At 53.2% G+C, this 20,207-nt stretch overlaps 1 protein-coding gene across 6 annotated transcripts in view; it reads left to right on the forward strand.

Annotated features, from left to right (window-relative positions):
* Positions 1 to 19,122, forward strand: part of PLA2G2C (phospholipase A2 group IIC) — a 26,706-nt gene extending 7,584 nt beyond the window's left edge. For 3 of the 6 annotated variants that reach the window (XM_060410745.1, XM_060410748.1, XM_060410747.1), the window contains exons 2-6: positions 2,972 to 3,087; positions 5,907 to 6,051; positions 7,950 to 8,053; positions 12,750 to 12,796; positions 17,527 to 19,122. In XM_060410745.1, coding sequence (XP_060266728.1) covers positions 2,972 to 3,087; positions 5,907 to 6,051; positions 7,950 to 8,053; positions 12,750 to 12,796; positions 17,527 to 17,814 — 700 coding nt within the window. In that variant the 3' untranslated portion in view covers positions 17,815 to 19,122. The remainder of the gene's footprint in view (positions 1 to 2,971; positions 3,088 to 5,906; positions 6,052 to 7,949; positions 8,054 to 12,749; positions 12,797 to 17,526) is intronic. The other 3 variants (XM_012153366.5, XM_060410746.1, XM_027965580.2) reach the window with 3 other exon arrangements.
* The last annotated feature ends 1,085 nt before the right edge of the window (positions 19,123 to 20,207 follow it).

Genomic DNA, 20,207 nt, shown 5'->3' on the forward strand with positions numbered 1-20,207 from the left:
TCCAATACTTTGGCCACTTTGATTCGAAGAACTGACTCATTGGAAAAGACCCTGATGATGGGAAAGGTTGAAGGCGGGAGGAGAAGGGGACGAAAGAGGATGAGATGGTTGGATGGCATCACCGACTCAATGGACATGAGTTTGAATAAACTCCGGGAGTCGGTGATAGACAGGGAAGCTTGGCGTGTTGCAGTCCGTGGGGTCAAAAAGAGTCACACATGACTGAGACTCGTTTGAGATTCAGATTGAGATTGGTTGAGATTGAGACACGACTGAACTGAACTGAACTGATGGTAGTTCTATTTTTAACATTTTGAGAAACCTCCGCACTGTTTGGCTACACCAATTTACGTTCCCGTCAGCAGTGCCCAAGAATTCCCTTTCCTCAACATCCTGGGGACTTGGTCCTTTAAATCATCACCTCCAGGGGCTACTCTTCCCATCATGGCCAGGTAGGGTCACAACCCTGGAGCAGACAGAGGCAGATCCCAGCGAGTGAGTGAGAGTGTCAGAGCAGCTGATATCCCATCCCTAAAGAGGGGGCCTGCCAGAGACTGTGCCAAGCCTCCAGGAAGCAATGGAGAGCCAAGCAGACTCTCTTCCCATGGGGTGCTTTTGATCCAGATATGGTCTGTACCTATTTGGTTTCTGACCAGCTTGGAGGCCCTCTTGGGGCCACAATCTTGTCTCCTTAGAGGAAGGTATGTGTGTGCTAAGTTGCTTCAGTCATGTCCGACTCTGAGACCCCATGGACTATAGCCCTCCAGGCTCCTCTGTCCATGGGATTCTCCAGGCAAGGATACTGGAGTGGGTTGCCATTTCCTCCTCCAGGGGATCTTCCTGACCCAGGGATCAAAACCAGGCCTCCTACATTGCAGGCGGATTCTTCACCGCTGAGCCACCAGGGAATAGTTGATGCTTATTAAGAGCCTGTACTATCTCATCGCCAGAAATGCACCCAGGTCCCTTTCTTCTTCTCACCAAAGTGTCATCACTCGCTCTTTTGAAAAATATGAGTCCCTTCATCATGGGCTAAACCATCACACAGTTTTTTTTTTTTTTTTTCACACTCAAAAGAAACAAAGGAAGTCAGCCTGTAAGATGGAACCTAATTTAAAAACATCCCTTGCAGCATCTGAGCTGAAGGCTGGCTGGGACCAGGCCCGGTCAGGGCCCAGCCTCTCATCATCTACCAGAATCTTGCCAGTGAGGGCAAAAGTAGCAAATTCTCCCAGGATGCTCGAGCAGGACGCTTGGTTTTGAAATTTTCTTGGGACTTTGCCGCAGGACTCCATGTGAGGACATGGGACCCTGAGCCCACATCCTGCTCTGTCATCCTGGGAGACACGTGCCGGTTATGGCCACCATTACCATTGCTAATGACCTTCCCAGGTGGCTCAGAGGTGAAGAATCTGCCTGCCAATGCACGAGATGCAGGTTCGACCCCTAGGTCTGGGAGACCCCCCTGGGAGTGGGGATGGCAACCCACTCCGGTATTCTAACCAGGAAAATCCTGTGGACAGAGGAGATTGGCAGGCTACAGTCCATGGGGTTGCTGAGTCATGCGTGACTGAGCAGGTACGCATGCACCGTTGCTAATAGTAACAAGAAGGGTGTGGTCACCTGGTACAGCATTTTACCGTGCCAATCTGTTTTACTTGCTTTATTTAGTTGATCTGCACAAGTCTATGCAGTAGGGGGCTTTGTGAGCAGGAGGAAGTTGTCCAAACTCACTGGGCCTCAGTTTCTCCATCTCGAAACTGATAATAGAGTTTCTCAGGTTATTGCAAGGATTAAATAATGTAACACATCTGAAGCCCTTAAGGAAAATAGCACCTGGCATCTACTAGTTTCTTTTTATTTCTTCAAAGAATTTACTTTATTGGAAATAAATAGGTGTGATAAGTGATCTTCAAAGTGTTTTTTCTTTTTTTTATTGAGGTATAATTCATTTACAATACTGTTAGTTTCAGGTGACGGCAGAATGACCTGGGTATGTGTTAGTCACTCAGTCGTGTCCGACTTTGTGTGACCCCGTGGACTGTAGCAACCCCAGGCTCCTCTGTCCATGGGATTCTCCAGGCAAGAATCCTGGAGTGGGTAGCCATTCCCTTCTGCAGGGCATCTTCCCGACCCAGGGATTGAACCTGGGTCTCCTGCACTGCAGGCAGACGCTTTACCATCTGAGCCGCCAGGGAAGCCCCGTCTAGTTAGGCATCTATCTGTTCTTTTTCAGATTCTTCCCCCAGGTAGGTCGTTAGAGTGCTGAGTAGAGTTCCCTGTGCCGTGTGGTAGGGCCTTGTTGGTTAGCTATTTTATTTACAATAGTGTGTGCCTGTTAATCCCAAACTTCTGATTTGTCCATCCACCCCCACTTCCCTCTTTAGTAGTCATTAGTTTGCTTCCTATGAATATGAGTCTATTTCTGTTTTGCAAATAAGTTCATTTGTATAATTTTTTTAAGATTCCAACTAATTTCTTAATAAATGTTTGAAATGATTGATAGGCAATTTTAGTCTCTATAGGAGAGGAAACTGGGATTCAGAGGGGCTAAGTTTATGGATAAGTTACTTGGTCATCAAGGAAGGAAAACCCAGGGGGACTGCCATGTACATGGGGCCAGACTTTCCCACACTGGATTTCCATCACAAGCCGTGTAGCATTGCCTGTCAACTTGGCACCACAGGAAATACTGACTCTTCCAAAAAAACTAAACAAGGGTGAAGGCTTAGTGTTACCAGAGAAAGAAATTAAAAAAAAAGAAAACTTGGACTTTTCAAACAATTGAACCATTCTTATCTTTATATTTAGGTCTAAATACCCGAGGGGGAATCATATTCAGAGGTGATTAGGTTTAAAAAGTTCTCTTTGCTCGGAGCCCCCCACTGAGGGCTTTTGAAGACCTGCGCTGTAGTTGTGGGTTTCAGTACCACGTGGCATCCCTCATTTTGGTCATTTTCTCCCCAAATAGGACTTCAGCGGGCAGAGCCCTCGGAAACAGAGAACGGTGTGGTTGTGGCTCCTTGGGCCGCCTGAGCTCCTCGGGAATGAAGGTCTTCGGGGTTATCGTGGTCTTTGCTTCCTGCTGTAAGTAGTTACAGCGGGGCGAGCTCCAAGGTGTTACCCCCTGTCTGTGTCTGTGTCTGGGGCGACCCCTCCTCAGGTGGCGTCAGGTGAGGGGAATCAAGCGTCGCTCAAAGGGGAATCCGGAGTGAAGTGGGCCCCCACCGAAGTCCTCCTTCCGCGGCTTCTGCACGAAGCACTCAGCCCAGTGCTGGGATCTCACAGAACATTTAGCAAATCAAAGGTTGCTAACCTTTTGCTAAGAAAGAGGGCATCCGACCACTCTTGTACCACACACATACCTTTCAGGAGTCTTTGGGTGCTGGTTGCCCGTATTTACTTATGTTTACATTAACTTTTATTGGCGTATAGTTGGTTTACGGTGCTGTGTTGGTTTCCCCGCATAGCATGTGATTATGCATGCGTGTACACGTGTTATACCGCATGTACACGTGTCCCCGCTCTTGCAGATTCTTTCCCACCCAGGCCGTTGCCGAGTGTGGAGTGGAGTTCCCTGTGCTAGAGTAGGCTCTTTTTAGTTATGTGCTTTAGATGCAGTGGCGTGTCTGTGTCAGCCCCAGTCTCCCGATTTATCCCTCACCTCTGGCCTCCCTGGTAACCCTAGTTTGTTTTCTGCATCTTAAGTTGCCTTCATTTAAAGCCGTATGGATTCCAGAACAAAAGCGTGGGTATATATCTAGCTAGTTTCAGTTCAGTTCAGTGGCTCAATCGTGTCCGACTCTTTGCGACCCCATGAATTGCAGGACGCCAGGCCTCCCTGTCCATCACCAACTCCCGGAGTTCACTCAGACTCACGTCCATCGAGTCAGGGATGCCATCCAGCCATCTCAACTAGCTAGTTTAGGAATGATTAATTCTCCTCAGAAAGGCATTCTTATGGTGACCTATGGAATAATGGGTAATTATAAGTCACAATTATAAGTCTCAATTATAATTGCAGATTACAGATCTCTGCAAAGTGAAAGAGAACTTACTGGGAAACAGTGTTGGGTTTGCTGGAAAACTCTCTGACGTGTTGCTTTGATTAGATGAGTGGAGATTTGCCCAAATCCATTTTTCTATCCGTTCCAGCTGTGAAACAATCACTTTTGGGTTCCCAAATCAAAATGTCAAAAATGGGGTCCTGGTTCACTTAGTCAGTGGTGGAAGGCAGTTTTCAAGATCATGATGCTAGAGGCAGGGGATCTGTGTGCAGGAAGGACCACTGCTGCCCCCCGCCCCCCGCCCCCCGCTCCGTGCACGCCAGGAGCGGAGTCTAGGCATGGTCCTACCCTCTCTCCAGGTGCTGCTCCGGCAGCAGAGCCTGCCCCTAGGCTTGGGCCCCCGCCGCAGTGTGTGGGATCACAAGGCATCCAAAGTCACAGAAAGAGATGGGAGGGCTCCTGGGAAAATCTCCCTAAACCTCCCATTTTGGGTTTTCTTCTTCATGTTGTTATTTTTATTGTAAAACTAAGATTTATTTGTAATTACAATGTGAAATACATTAGCGTGGAGTAACAAGATAAAATCCCTTCTCATCTTTCACAGACCCTTATCCGTTTCGATGTAAACAGTCTTCAGAGTTTGATATACATCCTTTTAGGCCTTTACCTGGGCTTCCCAGGTGGGGCAGTGGTAAAGAATCCACCTGGAAACGAAAGAGGAAACAAAAGAGGCGAAGATTTGACCCCTGAGTCCGGAAAATCCCCTGGAGTAGGAGACATGGGTTTGAGCGCTGGGTCAGGAAGATGCCCTGGAGGAGGAAATGGCAACCCACTCCAGTATTCTTACCTAAAGAATCCCATGGACTGGTGGGCTACAGTCCATGGGGTCCCAAAGAGTCAGACATGACTGAGAGATTGACTTACACTCAGGCCTTTGAATACATATGTTGCCAACATTTCAATAGAAAATAATATAGGCTTGTTGTAAAAGATATATATAATCAGGCAGCATAAAAGTATTTAAGATAAATGTTGCCTGTTTTTTTCTCCACCTACTTCCTCAGTCCCACTGCCTAGTGATACTGCTATTAAAAGTAGTATGTTTTCAAGACGCCATTTAGTTATTATCTCCCTGTCAGTAGGCATGTGGGTAGTCTCCAATTTTTTGATATCACAAATAATGCTGCGGCAAACATTCCTCTCTCTCCATATATACATATATATATATATACTCCTCACTTTCCTGAGCACTTTGTAGAAGTAAAAATTGCTAAGTTCTTGTGTGTGTGTGTGTGCGCGCTCATTCATGTCTGACTCTTTGTGACCCCATGGACTGTGGGCTGCCAGGCTCTTGTGCCCGTGGAATCTTCCAGGCAAGAATACTGCAGTGGGTTGCCATTCCCTCCTCCAGGGAACCTTCTCTAGCCGGGGACGGAACCTGCATCTCTTGCATCTCCGGTGCTGGCAGGGGGATTCTTTACCACTGTGCCGCCTGTATTTGCTGTTAAAAAAATGAATTGAGGACAGCTTTTTCTGCCTCTTAAGTATTCTGTTTCTCCTGTGAGATTGTAAAAGCCATGGCGATTTTTGCAGGGACTGGCATTTCTGGCTTTGAACCTTTCTTGTTAATGATTAACATCAGACCTGAGGGTGTTTCTGCACGGGATGGTGGTCTTTTACTGTGGGGAGAAGACTGTAGTTGGCAGCATTGTCCCAAACGTCCTGGAAACTGGGTTCTCCTCCTGGGTTAGCAAGAAACTAGCTGTGTGATGCGGCCGACTGATCCTCTCTCGTCCCCATTAAAGGGGCTGGTGTCCAGTTTAGGGGGCTCCGGCTAGGGGATGTGAAAGCAATCTTTCTCATCACGTCTTCTCTTCTTCCATATTTGCTTCTTGGCAGTGATGGCCCCCATGCACAGCAGCTTCTGGCAGTTTCAAAGGATGGTCAAGCACATCACAGGGCGGAGTGCCTTCTTCTCATATTATGGATATGGCTGCTACTGCGGGCTTGGGGGCAAGGGGACCCCCGTGGATAACACTGACAGGTGGGTGCAGAGGCTCTGAGGCTGTCATTTGATTTGCATCGAAATCCTTTCTTGAAGAGAGAGAGAATGTTCAGACTTGCAAATTGCAAGGAACAAACCAATTCGGTGAGCCTGAGCAGAAGGACAAAACTGGATGGGACTGGGAGGGAGGTCTTGGGAAGCCCTGGCTGGGGCCAGCTTCCTGCAGTCTGGGGCCTGCAGGAGGTTCGCTGCTCTGCTGCCACCATCTTGAGATGCTGGACGGTGTTTGAATAAGGGGCCCTCTCGTTTTCATGTTGTGCCAGGCTTTGCAGATCATATGGTCAGCCCTGCCCAGAGCTCTAGAACCATGTGGGCAATGCAGAGCTCTCAGTGCTCATGGCAAATGCCGTCTTTTCTTGGGCCCTCACGTTTTAGGATTAGCAGTGCAGCAGGACTGACCTGCTGTCGCCCATCCTGAGTCCATTCTGCAGGAAGGAGAGAGAATCTGAGTGGCCCAGTTTGGAGAAGTTGTCCATCTGGGTGAGGACACGTGGCACAGACCCGTCTGCCAGGCCTACTTCTCAGGACGGAGAGGGGGGGTGTGAGTTCCCAGAAAAGGTGGAGGTTGGTGTTATCTGGGGAGGGAACAGGGAAGTAGGAAACAGAACGGTCTGTGCATCTTTTTATTTGAAGAAATAAGAAGCAAAATGTTCCTGGCCACGCTCACTGTAGTGTGGATGAATATAGCCCCACAGCAGGGCCTGAATATCACCCCTGGAACTTGAGTCCTCTGGGCTGGGCTCATGAGACCACAGACTGTTCCAGTCAGGAAGACCCCAGAGCCCCGGAGGAAGCCTGACACTGACGAAATGCCCGGCACGCGCTGAGCCCTGGGACTGGCGGTCTGCGCCCAGGGCCCGGCTGACTCCTCCTAGCGCACGGTCGAGGCCAGGCCACCATCTCCATTTCACAGGGGACAGTGGTGAGGAGTCCACTGAACAAAGCCGCAGAGCCGGGAGACCTTCAGCCCCTTGAGCGGCGGAGTCAGGATTTGCACCCCAGTTTCCTTGTTTCAACGTCCAGGCCCTTTAATGCTCTGTGCGTCCCCTTCCAAGTCCTAAGGCTGACGAGCATTCCAACACTGTTAGCCAAAGATGACAACCAGGAGCCCACGTGTGGATGCAGATGGTGACGGCGGAAGACTGAGCGTCCAGCCCAGCGGATCGGCCAGTCCCCGTCTCTGCATTCCTGCCGCTCTGACTTGGCTGGGGAGGCGGGCGGGGGCCATCCCCAGCTGTTTTCTCTCCTCCAGTGTTGCCCCTGCTCCATCTACCCCATTGCTGCTGCACCGGCTCTCAGCCTCAAGAGAGCAGAGACCGAAGGATGACATCTGATGTGCTGACCTTTGTCTGCTCAGAGCCTCTCCCAGGGCTGGGCACGTAGTTGGTGCTCAGTTATTAATTGAAGGCAAAAGGAGAAGAGAGCGGCAGAGCGTGAGATGGGTGGACGGCATCACTGACTCGATGGACATGAACTTGGGCAAACTCCTGGAGTTGGTGATGGACAGGGAAGCCTGGCATGCTGCGGTCTGCAGGGTCGCAAAGAGTCGGACACGACGTAGTGACTGAACAACAACGGCGAGTCATTAAATGAATGAATATGTCACGGGAGCCTAGATTTTGGGGAAATTCACCTCTGAACCTTGTTTCCTCCCACACAGAATGGGAACAAGGAATGCACCCCTAGGGTCACTGTGAGGAGCTCATGAGCCAGCAGTAGGTAGAGAAGGGTTCTTTCTCTGATTTTTAACACCACCAGGAAGTCACCTCCCTGCCTTCCGCATATTGTCATCCGGGAAGGAGGCAGGTGAGTCCTTTCCCGCCTTCTCCCAGAGCCGTCCTCAGGAAAGCCCCCGTCTCCCTCCGTCTGGCCCGCAGGTGCTGCCTGGCCCATGACTGCTGCTACGAGAGGGCGAAGCACCTTGGCTGCCAGCCCGTGTTGAATGGCTACCAGTTCCGTGTGGTCAACGGGACCGTGGTCTGTGAGTAGTCCTCTCTGCACAGAATGTCCTTGAACCTGGGCCTTTCTTAAAGTTCAGCCTCGTAGACCCAGAGAGCTTTGGGAAAAGGAGCTTTTTTTTCCCCCAGGTGCTTTGGGATGGAGAGTGGCGATTCTGAGCATCTGTGCTTCCTGAGAGCACAGCCCTGGTCCTCCTGGTCCCCCCACCTCGTCCCTGCTCACAGCTGTGCCCCCAGCTCCCTCCCCTGGAGTGCGGGTTTCAGCCCACAGTCCCCGCCACCCACCCAGGGTCCCTCCTGGGCTCGATAAGTAGCTGTTGACCGAAGATTACACTGAATCTTGCGGCTGCGTTTGGCAGCTGTTGCTATTGAGAAGCTTCTTCCCAATGTCTGTTGTGTGTTAACAAAGCGGTTCGGCTGTCTTTCAGTTGAACAAATATTTGTGAAGAGGGTTGCGTGCCAAGCTCTGGGGTAGGTGCCGTGAATGGGGGAGCAGGGTAGGGAGCCCACCTGGCCTCGAGGCCGTTCAGGGAAGAGGACAAAGGACAGTGTGGGCCAGTGCTGAGTGTCCAGCACGCGGGGAGGGGCTCCAATTTCTCAGAGCGCTATCCGGGGTGGCTGGGGGTGGGTAGGGCAGGCTGGATCTAAAGCGCAAGCTCACTTGCAGGCAGCAGGCCACAGGCTGGTCTCACATGCCGTTCAGTTCAGCAGGGCGGGTGGTCCGAATGCCCCTTCGAGTGTGTGACTCACCTTCCGCTCGGCCCTGTGGAGTCGCGGGAACCACTGTCCTCCCTTGCGTGTTTACTCAGAGCTGTGAGTGTGTCTTGGAGATCACCTGCCCCCTCCCGAGGCGGGGACACCACCTCCCTTGCCTTCATGTCCCAGCGCCCCCCACCCAGAGCTCAGGCTCCGGACGCACAGAGTCAGGCTGGCTTGGTCGGCCCGGTTCTGGTGCCGGGAAGCCGGAAGCGAGTGGGAGGCCCAGCCTCAGTGGAGTCTGCTGTTCCGCTCTCCCCTCTTCCGGCCGCCTGTTGACGGGGAAGGGACGCTGTTTTTCCCATGTGAGCGCAAGAAGCCTTCCTGACCACCCTCCAGCCTAAAGCAAAGTGTCTCCACTATGAGGCCCCTACGGCCGCATCCAGGACACGGGGCGGGATCACGGTCTGGGGGATGGGGGGCGAGGGGGGACTGGAGGAGGAGGATCTCAGAGATGGCTTACTTCCTCAAGTGGTGGCAACGAGTTTCTCCTCCCTGCCGACCCCACGTGTTGGGGGCGGAGGTGGGAAAGGGGGCGAGCCCGTCTGTCGCTTGGTGGGGGAGGGGCACACAGAAAAGCTGCCCTGACTCCTCTCTGTCTGGCTGGTGGTCTTGCCTTCACGTGGTTTCTTCTCTTTTCACCTTGACCTTGACCTCTGTCATGTCAGGTGTCACCTTAGGGTGGTTGAAAAGGCATCCCTTACAGAGAAGATACGCTCTAAGAGCTCTTTCCCATGTAAATCACAGGGACTGAGGAGGGAGGGAACAGAGCTCTGAAGAGAGAAGCAGGTTTTCAGTAGGTGCAAAGGCCCTTCCTGCACTGTGGTCCCAGGCCCCAGACCAAGCCCTCTGCTCCTGCGGGCCTGGGTCCTCTGCACCCGGAGCAGCTTCTTCAGCAACCCTCCTCACCTTCCACCGTGGGGACCGGAGCCACATCCAGGGGCCCCGGGAGATGGAGGAAGGTGACCCTGGAGCAGAGGCTGGAGCCCCAGCAGGTGGCATGGGAAGTGTTGCCTGCTTGGCACACCATGTCTGGGGGGTGGTGGGAGGTGAAGGCAGGGTCTCAGAGCTGGACTGGAATGTCTGTGGCCTGGGCTGTGCTTTCCACAGATGCTGGCCCCTGCCAAGCAGCAGTGGCCAGTTGCGCTTGAAGCTTGGCCAGGGATCCCGGAGTCCAGCACCTGTCTAAGAGAGTCAGTGAGGAGGGACATTTACCCATCCTCACCAGGGCACTAGCAACCCCTTCTGCAGCTGACCTACCCAGTGAGTACCAGGCTGATCCCCTGTTGTTTCCACCCCCACCTTTGTTCAGGCGCTCAGTCGTGTCCGACTCTTTGCGACCCCATGGACTGCAGCACGCCAGGCCTCCCTGTCCTTCACCATCTCCCAGAGTTTACTCAAACTCATGTCCATCGAGTCAGTGATGCCATCCAACCATCTCATCCTCTGTCGTCCCCTTCTCCTCCCATCTGCAATCTTGCCCAGCATCAGCGTCTTTTCCAGTGAGTTGGCTCTTTGCATCAGGTGGCCAGAGTATTGGAGCTTCAGCTTCCCTATTTCCAGGAACAGGGCTGGAAGCTGAACGACCTGGCTCCTAATCCTAGGTCTGTTGCTGGTGTGCTGAGACCCCGAGTGAACCCCAAGCATATCCATTCCCTTGCCTAGTATTAAGTGAGTACCCACGGGGTGCCCATGCAGGGCCTGTGCTGTGCCAGGGCCAGGGGCACAGAGCGAGGCAGCCCGGGGCCCTGCTGCCAGTGCTCTTGGAGGCCAGCCCAACCAACCCCTCGCTGCGGTGATGGGGAGCCTGAGGCCCAGAGGCGGGAAGGGCTGACCCAGGCTCCAGGAAAACTCAGTCTCATGTGTCTTGAGACTGGTGCTTGGGAACACACTGCTGGCCGGAGTCTTCTGGGCCTGAGTTTCTGCGTCCATCAAGCAGGTGCACTCGCCATAGCTGAAGTCCATCGGCAGCTGAAGGAGGCTTGGCACTCAGCTCTTTGAATCCACAGGAAGCCTCTGAGGTGGGCACTGTCCTCCCCGTTATCAAGGAAGACCCTGAGGCTCAGACAGGTGAAGTGAGATGGCCAAGGCCACACAGCCGGGGAAAGAACCGCTGGGACTCAGACAAGGTCGTCTGACCCCAGCTGGTGCTCCTGCCTCTCACCGCCCTCCCTGCTGGCATGAGACTGCTGGAAGGCCTGGCCTTGGGGGCTCACACAGATGCAAGTCTTGTTGTCCAAAGCACGCCTGTCAGAATGTTCTGCTCCGGCCCATGGGGCAAAGGAAAGCTGAAGGAGCTTGACCTCTGCAGTGCCCCAGATCTTCCTGTTCCAGTTCCGTGCACCTCGCTGCAAGGCCCAGAGACAGCAAATAGTTTGGAGTCAGGCAGAGCTGGGCCTGAATCCCAGCTTCCCCTTTTCCAGCTGGATTAATTGCACGACCACCCTGGGCCTTAGTCTCCTCCTCTGTAAATTATTAATCAGTACTTCCTAAGGTCTCTAAGGTCACTGGAGAAGGCAACGGCAACCCACTCCAGTAATCTTGCCTGGAAAATCCCATGGATATAGGAGCCTGGCAGGTACAGTCCATGGGGTCGCGAAGAGTCAGACACGACTGAGTGACGTCACCAAGGTCACTAAAGAATTGACTGAAGTAACCCAACGCAGGGACCTCCCAGATGGCACCAATGGGAAGTCACCCACCTGCCAGGTCAGGAGATGCAAGAGACTTCGCCTTCCTGGGGAAGATCCCCTGGAGAAGGGAATGGCAACCTGCTCCAGGATTCCTGCCTGGAAAATTCTATGGGCAGAGGAGCCTGGCAGGCTACAGTCCATGGGGTCACAAGAGACTGACCACTCCCCAACTCAGAGGTCTGACCCAGAGCGGGTGCGTAATTAACACCTTTCCTTTTAGAAGTTGAGATTTCTTCTGATTTTTTTTAACCCTAGTTTCCTTTTCCCCTTTACTTCGTAGGAAAGCACTGGGATTTTCTTTATCACTGTTGAGAGATTTCTTGGAAGCATCTCCTCTGCATTGGTCCCCCCTTGAACTAATATCATTAACCCCTTATAGGATGAAAGCTCTCCCCCCAACCCCCACCACGATTCCCAGTTACACTGCAGTTCAAAGAATTGCCCTGCAAGGGTTAATCACCTCCCAAGCCTCCCAGTTCTGAAATCTGGCACCCAAGCCTAGTTCCAGGTTGCTTAGCAACCAGCAGCTGCTCCTGGATGTGGTTGGTGTGAGCAGGGAAGGGAAAGGAGAAAAACAGCCTGGTCTGTCCATGTCTCAAAATGTCAGTGGGAGAGCAGTGCAGAGAAAGGCCTGGAACCCAAGCCCTGGGGCCAACTTGCCAAGTGGTGACGGCTGCCCTCAGGCGACCGGGAAGGTCGTTGGTGCTCTGTTGAGTGGGCTTGTGTAACCACTTGGAATTCGTGAGGGATTTTAAGTGGTGACGCCCCCCACCTCCACCCACGTGTGCCCGCATCTGTTGGGCAGGGAGGGGCCGGCCGTGGTTCCAGAGCCAGAGTTCCAGCCCGAGGCCCCTCTGTCACCTCCATCTCTGAGCCTGTGACTCTGCCCTCTGCCCAAGGCGGAGGGCGAACCAGGTAACCACTGGAGTTTGTATTTGCAAAGATCTTTCTCCTTTGTTGAGTTTACTGCTCACAACAACACCTCCACTCACTGACGCATCACCCTTTTCCTTTCCTAGAATCTGGCTCAACCTGCCATCATCTCATCTTGCTCAGTTATTTGTTTACTTATGGATCAACTCTCCCCTCAACTGGAGCCTGAGCTCCAGGAGATTGGGGAGCACTTGTTGGGGGTGGGGGTGGGGTGCATGCATGCTCAGTCGCGTCTGACTCTTTTGCGACCCCATGGACTGTAGCCGCCCCCAGGCTCCTCTGTCCCTTGAATTTCCCAGGCAAGAATACTGGAGTGAGTTGCCATTTCCTCCTCCAGGGGATCTTCTAGACTCCGGGATCAAACCCATGTCTTCTGCGTTGCAGGTAGATTCTTTACCTCTGAGCCCCATGGGGAGCCCCAGGGAGGGGGTGGGTGCTCAGTCTCATATGCAGTTGTGGGGTCCACTCGCTCAGATCTGTCCCCCTGCTTCCTGGACGAAGGCCGGGCATGTGTTAGAAACTCAGTATCTGTTTGATGATCGAATGAGTAAAGACATTCATGAAACAGTCTGTACATGAACCTGTACCTTCGTTTGAAAGCCTAGGGAAGAGATTCAGAGAGCAACAACTTCAGTGAGATGCCAGAGCTTGCAAGCGGCAGATCTGGACCCAGAACCTGACTCCCCATTTCTTGGGATGGGGGCTCTGTTTACCGCCCTGCGGGCCGTGTCTGAGTCCAGCCAGCGAGGCAGCAGCGTACAGTGATGGAGCCCTTACTGCATGTTTGGTGCTGAAGATCTGCAAGAAAGAGACAAACTCCATGACTGGAAGGAGCTTGTGTGCAGGCAGGGAGACAGTCCATGAAATATTCAGAAAGAAAGATACACTCGGGTAGCGACAAGTGCTGTTACACCTCTAAAATAAGGCCACTCACTACGGAATGAGGGCGGCAGTGGGGGGTGGATGGCTCCTTCAGGTGTGGAGGAAGACTTCTCGGGGGGGCGGGGGTGGCATCTAGCCGGAGAGTAGGGGGTGCCTGTCCCATGGGAAACAGGTCTGGCGAGGCCTGGCCATGGGGAGAGGGGCTCACCTGCCCCTTTAGTCCGCAGGGCGGAGCCTTCAAGCAGACGGTGATCAGCTCAAATTTTCCTTTAGAAAGAAGACTCTGGCCCCTGCCCAGAGAAGCTGGGGAGCAAGGGAAGAGAGAGGGGCAGCCACTGGTGGGCTGTCTCCGTCGCACTGGGGAGAAGTGGCCGTCGTGTGGCTCGGGAGCTGGGGCGGAGTGTCAGACGCTGGGCGTGCTTGGGAGGTGAACGGACAGAACCTGCTGTGGGGGTCGGTGTGAGGCCTGGAGGCGAGGGAGGCTGACTCTGACATCGTGGGTCTGAGCATCGGTGAGTAGCCGTGTGTCTACCAGCTTGTGCGCATAGAGGCGCACAGACTCTGCAGTCACAGCAAGAGCCTGGATGAGCCGTGCTGGGTTTGAGATGCACACTGGACTCTCAGGGGTGGGGGGAGGGGGTGCGGTCACGTGAACACACGCGTATTGGTGTCTGGAGCTCAAAGGGCTGCAGGGAGAACTGGGGAGTCTCTGCAGGGAGAAGTGAGGAGTGGGCAGTGCTCAGGCGGTATTTAGAGCCCTGAGCTTTAAAACAGGAGCACCCAAGGAGAGAGGTTAGAGTCCAGGGCAGAGGTGCAGACAGGGAGCGGCCTGGTAGGCAGCCTAGGTTAGCCCACGCACGAGCGCAGACCTTCCCATCTCATTGGTGGAAGTGTGTGCTTGCGTGCGTGCCAAGTTGCTTCAGCCATGTCCGACTCTTTGCAACCCATGGGCTGTAGCCCTCCGGGCTCCTCTATCCATGGAATTCTCCAGGCAAGAATACTGGGGTGCCCCCCATGCCCCCCACCAGGACATATTCCCAACTCAGGGATGGAACCCACGCCTCTGATGTCTCCTGCACTGGCACCAGGGTTCTTTACCACTAGCGCTGCTGAGGAAGCCCAGGTGGAAGTATTTCAGTCTGTTTCATGGAAATGAGAAAGCATTATCAGTTCCGTTCTTCATGTCTCGGTTTCTCCATCAACAAACGGAAGGATGCAGGGTCTGGATTTGGGCTTGTTGTTAAAAGATGATTTGCATGGCATTTCTTGGCTCAGGGCTGCCTCTCTAGCCAGTGACAGGCCTGACTCTACTGCGGCTGTGGGATGCCCACAGCGATAGACCGCTGCTCTGTGTCAGTCCCCGAGGCCTGGGGACCGGGTCAGTCATTAGACATAGAGCTGATCGTCAGGAGAAAATTTACGCTTCGTGCTTTGGAAAGGACCAGAAGACAAAGCAAGAAAGGGACGTGGTGAGAAAGGAAGAGGGAGGCTTGCTGAAAGGAGACGGAAGAAGGACGAGACGGGAAAGAAAAGGAGGCCAAGAGAGAAACAGAGAGAGAGGAGGGGGAGAAAGAGGAAAGCGTGGGAAACGTGACTCCCTTCCGGTTTCCAGAGAGGCAGCACCCGGGTGATTGACAGCTCGAGGCACTAGGCCCTTTGGGAGGAAAGCAAGGTTGGATGGGCTGGAGCCCTGCGCCCAAGTAGCCCCACTGCGTGCAGCAGCCACACGACCCGGGGGCCCCTACCCGGTGGCTGCCTGGGGAGGGAATCCAGGGGGCAGCTGGGCGCAGCAGAGGTGAGAGACCTGGACATGGATGGGATGGGGGCTCTCGGGGAGACCCAGGGGAGTTGGGGCCCTGTGGGTGTCATAGAATTGTCACGCATGTGCGAGGGCAAAGGTGGTCCAGGCACCAGGAGCAGCAGGAACGGCAGGAACCATCCCTGGTGCATTTTCTGAGGGTGAGTGGAGAGCTACCGAGGCGTGGGCTGGGTGTCGGCATGTCTTGAGAAGCCCAGGCTCCGTCGAGCTGGGGGAGGACAGCTGCCTGCAGGAATCGCGGACTTCAGAGAGGGAGAAGGAAAGCAAACAGACTATAGCCAGCACTGGCCCAGCTTCAGAGGGGCCTTCCTCTTCCAACATGTGCAGCATCATCATAATGACAGCGTCAGTAGAGGACTCTGTGTTCCGGGCGTATCCAGACCTCTCCACCTGTAACAACAGAGAAAATCCTCACGATGCCTGAAGTAGACGGCACTGTTTATTTTTGACACTACTGTTTTTATCACCATCTTATAAATGATACTGAAACTAACTTGCCCAAGGCCAACACATCAGGAGATCTGGCTGCCTCACTTCCTCACCCCAAACCCTCGAAAAAGAATGGAGTTATCTAGAAGGAGGCTGCCTTAGATATCCCCCATGCCAGGGGTCCTCCACCTCCAGGATCTAATCAGGCCTGATGATCTGAGGTGGAGCTGATGGAATAGGAATGGAAATAAAGTGCACAACAAGTGTGATGCCCTCGAATCATCCTGACACCATCCCTTCCTCCCCCACCCCCAGGCCGTGGAAAAATTGTCTTCCATAAAACTGGTCTCCGGTGCCAAAGAGATTGGGAATCATAGTCATGTATGGATGTGAGAGTTGGACTGTAAAGAAAGCTGAGCGCCAAAGAATTGATGCTTCAAACTGTGGTGTTGGAGAAGGCTCTTGAGAATCCCTTGGACTGCAAGGAGATCCAACCGGTCCATCCTAAAGGAAATCAGTCCTGGGTGTTCATTGGAAGGACTGATGCTGAAGCTGAAACTCCAGTCCTTTGGCCACCTGATGAACTGACTCATTTGAAAAGACCGTGATGCTCACACATGCACACACACACACACACACACAGCACCACAGCGCAGATAACTCTGACTACTAAATAAAAGATCCCCACCTAGTGGTCATTTGGCCACAGTGCAGACACCCCATCCCAAAGGCCCATTACCGTTTCCTTCATTCACTGAAGGACTGTTAGTTGAGCACATACTCTATGCCAGCGTTTGTTCTGCATCCTGGGGACACTGGGAGGGACAAGACAGAAAAAGCCTCAGTCTCACATAGCTTACACTTTGTCAAGGAGAGACAGACACAAGCAGGTAACAAGAGGAGTGAGAGATGTGAAAAGTACGGGGTATCAGACAGGGATGCGAGGGAAAGTGGCTGGAGAGGTTTAGCTGGAGTGGTCGGTGGGGGGGGGGCCTCTCTGAAGAGAGGAAATCTGACCAAGACCCAGAGGTGGGATGCCTCCAGCCACTCAAAGATCCTGGAGAGAAGTGTTTCAGACAAAGAAACTAGCAAGTGCCAAGTGCAAAGGCCTGGGACAAGACCAACCAGAGCACGTGACCCAGAGAGGCCAGCGTTCCTGGAGCAGAGGGAAGGTGAGAGTGCAGGGCTGTGGGGGTAGAGAGGTGGGCAGTGGCCCCGTTACGGCAAGCCCATGGCAAGGGCTTGGGAAGTCTTGGTTCAAATAGAAACCACAGCAGGGCTTTCAGCAAGAGAGTGAACCTCGTTCATTCTGAGACAGTCCTTGTTTACTTCCTTCCATTAGGGCGGGAGAGCTGGTGATGGCAGGGACTGGGGTCATGGCCAAGAAGATGGGGAGAAGAGGGCAGAGCATGAAATATTTTAACGCAGAGACATCCATGGAACTTTGGGTGGATGGAATGTGGAAGTGAAAGGAAGGCAGGAACCAAGGTTGGCTGCTAGCTTTCTGGCTTGGGTTGGAGGTGGTACCAATTCTTAAGCTGAGAGTATGGGTGGAGGGCCAGATCAGTGGGTAGGGCAGGGGCACTTACTTCAAGGGCTTCCTTTGGGGCATCTTATACTGGCGATGCTATTGATTTCCACGTTGAGATGCCAGGTAGGCTGCTGGAAATAGGAGCTGAGTTCTGGGAAGATGGGCTCTGTGTCCTTGCCCTGGGAGCTGCTTGGGGGCACTAACTCAGTGCTCCCCCCACCCACGTGCAGCCCACACCTGCCCCTTCTCCTGTTTCTTTCCAGGTGTCTCTTCAGGGCCTGTCCAGCTGTGATGGTGGAAGGGCTTGAGATGAAGGAGAAGGACTCCCAGTTCCTTTTTCCTTCCAATTTTCAACCCTTGACCCCTTGCCACGAGCTCCCAGCTCTCCCCAACCTTAGAACCACACCCTGGGGGTGGCTGGAAGCCCCCTGGTGACCCTCTGTCTCCCTGCAGGTGAATGTGCCCTTGGTCCTGGCGTCAGCTGCCTCTGTGGGCTGCGGGCCTGCGAGTGTGACACTCAGTCTGCCTACTGCTTCAAAGAGAACCTGCCCACCTACGAGAAGAACTTCAAGCAGCTCTCCAGCCGGCCCCACTGCGGCAAGCACAAACTCCAGTGCTAGCGAGGCCACAGGGTCCCTGGTCAGGCCCAGGGTGCTCCTTTGTCACTCAGCATCAGAGGGCTGGAGATCAAAAGTGCAAAAGACAGAATCTGGGCCTTCGATTGAGGGAGACAGACCATAAATATAAATAAACAATATGTTCCAACCACAGTAAGTGCTAAGAAGCTATAAAACAAAGTGACGAGGTAGAGAGATATCCCGTACCCCCATCCCAGGAAGATTCCAAAAGGGGAGATGGCCCTGGCATCTGCCTTAAGTGCCCCCTTCATCTCCACCCCAAGATCGGGATGCTGGGCAGACTTGGGTACCAGACCCACCTCCCAGATCCAGCTGGAGCCAAGGTCTTGGGCACATGCCAAGGCCCCGAGAGGTGCACCTGGACTCTTTTCTCGTTTTGCTGGAGTTCTGCCTTCTGAAAACCTCAAGGTAGGAAAACATCGGTGCCATTCTCACCTCTCAGGAGACAGAGCCTGGGAACATCCATGCCCACGGCTGCCACTGGATGTCACGGCCAGGAAGACGCCAGAGCAATGGAGAGAGAGTGGGGGCAGGCGAGTCAGGGGTATCCAAGGTTGCTGGTCACGTTTAGAAGCCCCTGGTCACGAGGCATAAATTCTAATAAATATTAAAGCGAACCAGTCTGGGCGGACTCTGATCATTCTGACAGCCAGCTTGTAGGGAAGACTGCAGAAATGACCACAACTGGAGATTTCCCCGGGACCCAGTGGTTAAGACTCTGCCTCTCAATGTGGGGAATGTGGGTTTGATCCCTGGTCAGGGAACTAAGATCCCAAAAGCCACAGGGTAATTAAGCCCGTGTGCCACAACTAAGACCAGAGGAAGCCCAATCGTTAAAAAATAATAATAAAGACGACTCTGGTTAAAAAAAAGCCACCACTGTTCTCACCTCTCTGTATCCTCACCTCTCAGTCTGTTGTTCAACTGCTTAGTTACCTCCGACTCTCTGTGACCCCATGGGGTGCAGTGTGCCAGGCTTCTTTGTCCTAATGCTCAGCTTTTCCCATCAAGAGGTAGAGTCTGTTTCCCCCACACTGTGAATCTGAACTCTGAACTGATCTTGTGACTTAGTATGGTCCATAAAACATGATGAAAGCGGTGGTCCACCAGTTCCGCCTCGAGGACTCAGGAGGCCCAGTGCACACCCTCCTTCGGAACTCTGCCACTGCCGAGAGAAAAAGCCCAGGGCAGCCTGCAGGAGGAGGGAGGTCAGGGTCAGGGTCATCCACCCAGCTGTCTGGGCTGAGACCTCAGACCTATGAGAGTGCTCGGCAAGGATCAGCAAAGCCAGCTCACAGATGACCACAGACCCAGAGAACCTCAGTGAAGCCAAAAGAACCGCCCAGCTGAGCTCTGGCGAAGCCACCACCTTGCGGAAGTACAAGCTAAATAAAGGCCCTGTTTACATTAAGTTTCGGTGTGGTTTGTCATGCGGTCTAACTCACTGATGTACTTGGTCCTCAGTCCCTGAGGCTCAGCACTGTGACACGCCTGGAGACACCAGTAACAGCGTGGCGTGCCCCTGCCCCTTACCTGAGGGCTTGGGAGGAGAAGGGCAGGTGCTGACTGATGGGGAGACAGTGGCAGACTTTATCTTTAGGGGCTCCAAAATCACTGCAGATGCTGACTGCAGCCATGAAATTAAAAGACGCTTGCTCCTTGGAAGAAAAGCTATGACCAACCTAGACAGCACATTAGAAAGCAGAGACATTACTTTACCGACAAAGGTCCATCTAGTCAAGGCTATGGTTTTTCCAGTGGTCATGTATGGTTGTGAGAGTTGGACTATAAAGAAAGCTGAGCACCCAAGAATTGATGCTTTTGAACTGTGGTGTTGGAGAAGACTCTTGAGAGTCCCTTGGATTGCAAGGAAATCCAACCAGTCCATCCTAAAGGAAATCAGTCCTAAGTGTTCATTGGAAGGACTGATGCTGAATTTGAAACTCCAATACTTTGGCCACCTGATGCGAAGAACTGACTCATTTGAAAAGACCGTGATGCTGGAAAAGATTGAGGGTGGGAGGAGAAGGGAACAACAGAGGATGAAATGGTTAGATGGCATCACCGACTCAGTGGACATGAGTTTGAGTAAACTGCAGGAGCTGGTGATGGACAGGGAGGCCTGGCGTGCTGCAGTCCGTGGGGTCGCAGAGAGTCGGACACGACTGAGCGACTGAACTGAACTGAACTGAAAAATCCCCAATTGACCGAGGCTCAAGGCCGCACAGGTAACACGTGGAAGGACAGTGACTTGAGCCCAGCTGACTCTTCTCACCCTAAGGTTCCCGCCGCAGGCTCATCCCAGAAAGAATCCAGTTCCAGAGAGACCAGGGGGAAGGGTGCTGGAGGAGGCGGCTCCGGGATTTATACTCTTGCCCTGGAGGGAAGCCCAACTTCTGGTTTTGGTTATTGTTTGTTTTTAGTCGCCAAGTCGTGTCCAACTCTTTGCGACTCCATGGACTGTATAGCCTGCCAGGCTCCCCTGTCCCTGGGGTT

The sequence above is a fragment of the Ovis aries genome, chromosome 2, assembly GCF_016772045.2.
Source record: "Ovis aries strain OAR_USU_Benz2616 breed Rambouillet chromosome 2, ARS-UI_Ramb_v3.0, whole genome shotgun sequence".
Classification (NCBI taxonomy): Eukaryota; Metazoa; Chordata; class Mammalia; order Artiodactyla; family Bovidae; genus Ovis; species Ovis aries.